Source organism: Limulus polyphemus, unplaced genomic scaffold (assembly GCF_000517525.1).
Source record: "Limulus polyphemus unplaced genomic scaffold, Limulus_polyphemus-2.1.2 Scaffold11041, whole genome shotgun sequence".
Classification (NCBI taxonomy): domain Eukaryota; kingdom Metazoa; phylum Arthropoda; class Merostomata; order Xiphosura; family Limulidae; genus Limulus; species Limulus polyphemus.
In genome coordinates, this window is record NW_013676651.1 from 1 (window position 1) to 6,165 (window position 6,165).

A 6,165-nucleotide genomic window follows, 5' to 3' on the forward strand; every position below is an offset into this window, starting at 1 on the left:
CTATTAAAAACAATACTCGATATATTCACGGAGAAATCTCTTTTAGTTTATTTAACATACTTCACTAACAATATGACTTTTTGTGTGTGAAAGACATAATGGTTACTGAAAAACTGCTAACTTTTGTGAAGATCTACACACTATATTGAAAATTAGTAGTATTAAATTTATAAAGACTTTAAACAAGTACAAAGAGGTCACGTTGTTGGTCAGATTGACCAAGCCTTGTTGAGAGAGTTAATTGAATAATGCACCAAAGAACATAGGATAATAACATTCAAAAAGCAGACAATTTTCTCTAACTCTCACAATTTTTCTGGCTTTCTAACTGTGTGACAAGAGTCGTTACAAATTCATCCAAGTTAGTTATCTTTTCCTTGGGAATGAAGCTTGTACTAAAAGTGAAATAGACAATGTTCTGTTCAGAACACAATCTAATATAACACTTCACTTGATAGATAAAAACCTTGGCATTCTTTGGTTATAAATGATGTAGAATTAAACATAAGAGAGAACTATTAATAAATCCTCAAAGACAGGATGTAACGGGTAGGTTTGGTAGGAGGGGCCTGATTTTCTATTTGATAGCTCTGTAACCAAACAAAATTGAAGATGCACAAAATACATTATAAGTTATAGTATGGAAACTAAAGGTCAATTTAGGGTCATGAACTCAGCTGATTTGATTGAGCTTGTAACAAGAGTGTTAAGTTCTGGGTATTAAGTATACATAAAAAATTAACTCTAACATTAGAGAGTTTAATATGCTTCCAGGAGCAATTGGTAATTTTTATTTTGATAAATTGTAACAGAAAAACTACTTAATTGTTTTGGATAAACTTTGTTTTTATCATTAAAAACATAAAATAATCGGCACGGTGTGGAATATCTCATGTTGAAAATGACATTTAAATGCTAATTCTTAAACTTGATAATTAAAAGGTCTGAAGTGTATTTGAAATTGATTTCATTGTAACAAAAAAAAACACTCAACTTATTTGCTACCAAGAATTTTGTATCACCTTGTAAGCTAATATTTGACGGGCTTGGGTGCAAAAACTGTGTATATTTCTACTTGTGAAAAGTTTTTGTGTGAAATGTAAGCTAGGGTACTGAAACTGTTGTCAGTAATACATTGTATGTCTAACTTGTTTGAAGTGCATGTGTTGTGGTTCCTCTCTAGAAATAATCTATTTGTTTGGAGGCTGGGATGGGATGCAAGATCTGTCAGATTTGTGGGCGTATCACATACCTTCAAATCAGTGGACGTGCCTTTCGCAGGACACAAGCTGTGAGGTAAGAGTTTCTAAAGGAAGGCACTAAAAAATTAATGTTTCTTTTCTTCTAGTCTTTCTTACAAAATCAGAACACCATATTTGTTTGTACGGGTGGTGAAAAGTGTGATAATTTATAATTGATACATCTGTCATAGTTAAGTTTTTCTTATGGTGTTACAGTGATGATGTTTAAAATTATACATCATCACTGTAACACCATAAGAAAAACTTAACTATGACAGATGTGTCAATTATAAATCATCACTGTAACACCATAAGAACAACTTAACTATGATAGATGTGTCAATTATACATCATCACTGTAACACCATAAGAAAAACTTAACTATGATAGATGTGTCAAGACACATCTGTCATAGTTAAGTTTTTCTTATGGTGTTACAGTGATGATGTTTAATTGACACATCTGTCATAGTTAAGTTTTTCTTATGGTGTTACAGTGATGATGTTTAATTGATACATCTGTCATAGTTAAGTTTTTCTTATGGTGTTACAGTGATAATTTATAATTGACACATCTATCATAGTTAAGTTGTTCTTATGGTGTTACAGTGATGATGTTTAATTGACACATCTATCATAGTTAAGTTGTTCTTATGGTGTTACAGTGATGATGTTTAATTGACACATCTGTCATAGTTAAGTTGTTCTTATGGTGTTACAGTGATAATTTATAATTGACACATCTATCATAGTTAAGTTGAATTTTACTTAGTTGGAACAGTCAAAATAAGCAAAAGTTAATAAAACTTCAGTTACATGAGGTTTAAACGAATGTAGTAAAAGTGTAATCATTATTTTTTACACCAAGATCTATCAATATTTTATAAACAACAAAAAATGGTTCGATTACTGGTAAATTTACTTTACAAATCTTTCTGTGTGTGTCTATCTAGCAATATGTATAGTATCAAGGTCTGAATTACCATGTGTAAAATCTAATAATATTGTAAATATTTGTAAATTAATATTAAAAACGTATGTACTTCTAATTGTCAGAATAAGACTAGTTTCTATATAGCATTTTATAAATTTCTAAATTCTAAGATTCAATAATATAAAACATCTTTTTCATATATGTTTGAAGGCAGCTTAAATTAGATTCAGAGCTGTCAGATTTTTTATTTTCTGAACTGTTTTACTAAGCCTGAACTTTATTCCTACCCTCTGAGATCATGTGTCCGTGTGAAAAACCTTGGTCCTTTTGGGAGATTAACCATTCCTTGTTAACTTGAAAAATCTTGGTCCTTTTGGAAGATTAAACATTCCTTGTTAACTTGAAAAATCTTGGTCCTTTTGGAAGATTAAACATTCCTTGTTAACTTGAAAAATCTTGGTCCTTTTGGAAGATTATTCCTTGTTAACTTGAAAAATCTTGGTCCTTTTGGAAGATTAAACATTCCTTGTTAACTTGAAAAATCTTGGTCCTTTTGGAAGATTAACCATTCCTTGTTAACTTGAGAAATCTTGGTCCTTTTGGAAGATTAACCATTCCTTGTTAACTTTAAAAATCATGATCCTTTTGGAAGATTAACTATTCCTTGTTAACTAATCTTAGATAAGTAGGAGGTTTTAACTTTTTAAACTTGTGTTCTGATAGTAGGTTTAGTTGTTGACAGTTTAACAGCCTGTACGATCACCTAAATCTAATTATTAATTAATTACTAGATTAAACACCTGCCTTTCTAACAAGAAGGCCTAACTACAGAAACGTTAGTACTCGGGATTTCCCTAAAGATGGCACAATATTAGCAACCAATATATAGAATCTAAATTAATTAGTAATTATTTAGTAAAAAAATGTAAGTGATTAATAATTAGACTTTATTGTATAGACTCATAACCACGACAACAGTCGACGTTTGGTCACCACAACCCTACTGCAAGTACTTAGTTAGCTTACTATTTTTCATGAATTGGAAAGGCAGAAAGAGCTCAGTAGTTTTATGAAAAAAAAATTTCCAAATTTATCTTGTAATATGAAATTGATTTAAGAAATAAAACAGTAGATAATGTGGGTTTATTTATTCAGAATGAGTTCATGTTTAATTGATGTTGAATGCTATAAGTAGCTTGGATCTTTACCTAAAGTACTTATACTCATCAGTAGAGTGAATAATCCTCCTGACCATTACCTGTTTTTTCTGGTTGATAAATATAGTTTATTTCTGTGTGTATGGTTATACTTTATTTTGTATAGAAACAAAATTTATATTACTTGAAATGATGACTAAGATTTGACCCACCAGGGTCAATAGGGTTTTTCCTCATATCCAAGAGAAGTTCCCTGTGAAGCTTGATTAGAATCTGCTATTTAGAATTCCTGTTATCATTGTATACAGACTTACAGTGTCGGTGCTGTCAACCCCCAAACTTTTCACTAGGAAAAATCATAATTGTTATGTATATAAATGTTTTCTATCAGTCCTAATGGTAACTAGTTTTTAAGTTGTTTAACTAAATATAGTTGGTTTTTCTATAGTTAGAGGCATATTGCATTAAATATCATGTTGTCATAACCCCATGAAAGTGACCTGTAATTATTAAACAAGAACAAGTTATAAAGCAAACAGTATACTTTGTTTTTTATAAGCCTTGAGAATCCCGTGTTAATGTTTTGTTTAAATCTTCATCTCTTCACGCACGTACTTGTACAGTGAGTAACAATAAGGCACAGTTAAAGACTGTCTACCTGAACAACATTATAAGCTGCAGAATGAGTTGATTGTTTAATTGAAGGTTTAATTAATAGTTGTTAATAAATGATAATAACTAATTACAGGATGGCCCTAGTGCAAGATCATGCCACAAAATGTGTATTGATACAGAGAGGAAGAAAATCTTTACCCTCGGGAGATTTGTTGACGCTTCTGTGAGGTCACGCTCCCCAGAGAGCTTGAAGGTAAGTCTAGTTTGTCTGGAATATCCAAACACATCGCATTATAATAGATTAACCCTATTGCCACATGTATCCTTTACTGTGCATATCACAAGGTTTTAGTGTCTTACATTCAAAATTTTATAAAATTACTTTGTTTATGATATACCAATTAGTATAGCATAAAATTTTAGCTAATAATCCATATTTTAATAGTATATAAGTTTTAAGTTCTTAATTTTATAATGCAATATTTAAAAAAATCCAGAATTTTCCCTAGTGTGAGAAAGGTGACACATTTTCTGTAGGTATCCCATCTTCTCTATTTTATCCATCACCCTTCCAATACCTTCAAAATTAAATGTAAGTTACTCACTATAAAATCACCATTGCTCAGACAAACCATAATTTCTATAGCCTTCAATTTTGTTTGGTTACAGAGCTATCAAATAGAAAATCACACCCACCTGTCACATCTTCTCTTTTAGAATTTGTTAATAGTTCTTTCTTACGTTTAATTATATATCATTTACAACCAATATAAAGCCAAGGTTTTCATCTATCAAATGATGTATTATATTATATTGTGTTCTGAACAGATAATCGTCAATTTATCTTTTAGTACAAACTTCATTCCCAAAGAAAAGATAACAACTAGCTTGGATGAATTTGTAACAGCTCTTGTCGCATAGTTAGAAAGCCAGACAAATGGTGATAGTTAAAGGAAATTGTCTGCTTTTTGAATGTTATTATTCTGTTCTTTGGGGCATTATTTAATTAAATAAAAATTATTTAATGCTTTTATACCATTAGTATAAAAAAAAGTAGGGTTAATTATCATCGACAGTCAACAGCAAAAAGCAAAATGACTACTCAGGTAAGTACTTTATTTCTTGTTTTTCATGTTTATTCTTTATTTATTATTATAAAAGTAACAAAAATGTAAAAATAAGGATCTCTTTAGGTTAGTTAATGTTAGATTAGGTAAAATATATATTAATAATATAATAATGTTTCACAGGGCACACATGCGAGCAGCTTATGGGTAAGGTAGTTCGATAGTGTAACGTGAAGTCCATGTTCCCCAAATGATTTACAACTTATAATGCCGTGAATAGTAGTTAGACAAAAAACGATAACATTTAGTTATAAATAGATGTATAGCATTAAGACTTTAAAGCTACTTATGTTAAACGAATGTAGTTTTATGTTACAATTTGAAGTCATTCAAGAAAGAAAAAAAAAGTTAATTTAGATTTATTTTGATTTTTTTTGGTTACAAGGTCGGTCAAATTGACTAACCTCATATAGAGTTAGGGTAGAGAAAATAACAGATAAAATATAAAGTTTTACTGAAAACAAACATTTGAAATGTATGTAGGAGGTTTTAGAGATTACACAAATGACATTTGAGATTTTTTTGAGATGAAGAATAGTATTTTTAATCTTAACATGAAAATCACTTTGCTCACAGTCTATTCAAAACAAATTCTCGATATATTCACAGACAAATTATTTTTAGTTTATTTAAAATACTTCACCAAAAATGACTTTTTTTATGTGAAAGACTTATAATGTTTACTGAGAGACTGCCAAATTTTGTGAAGATATACTTACTAAATTAAAAGTTAGCAGTATCAGATCTATAAAGACTAAACGAGTACAAAGAGGTCACGTGGTCGGTCAAATTGACCTAGCCCGTGTTCAGAGAGTTTAGTAGAGTTTGTCTGGAATATACAAACACATCACATTAAAATAAATTAAGTAGAGTTTGTGTGGAATATCCAAACACATCACATTGAAATAGATTAAGTAGAGTATGTGTGGAATATCCAAACACATCACATTGAAATAGATTAAGAAGAGTGTTTCTGGAATATCCAAACACATCACATTAAAATAGATTAAGTAGAGTGTTTCTGGAATATCCAAACACATCACATTAAAATAGATTAAGTAGTGTTTCTGCAATATCTAAACACATCACATT

At 30.0% G+C, this 6,165-nt stretch overlaps 1 protein-coding gene across 1 annotated transcript in view; it reads left to right on the forward strand.

Moving 5' to 3' along the window:
• The first annotated feature begins 1,029 nt into the window (after positions 1-1,029).
• LOC106476620 (muskelin-like) overlaps positions 1,030-6,165 on the forward strand; it is a 13,930-nt gene continuing 8,794 nt past the window's right edge. The window contains exons 1-2 of the mRNA XM_013937264.2: positions 1,030-1,296; positions 4,080-4,199. Coding sequence (XP_013792718.2) covers positions 1,162-1,296; positions 4,080-4,199 — 255 coding nt within the window. The 5' untranslated portion in view covers positions 1,030-1,161. The remainder of the gene's footprint in view (positions 1,297-4,079; positions 4,200-6,165) is intronic.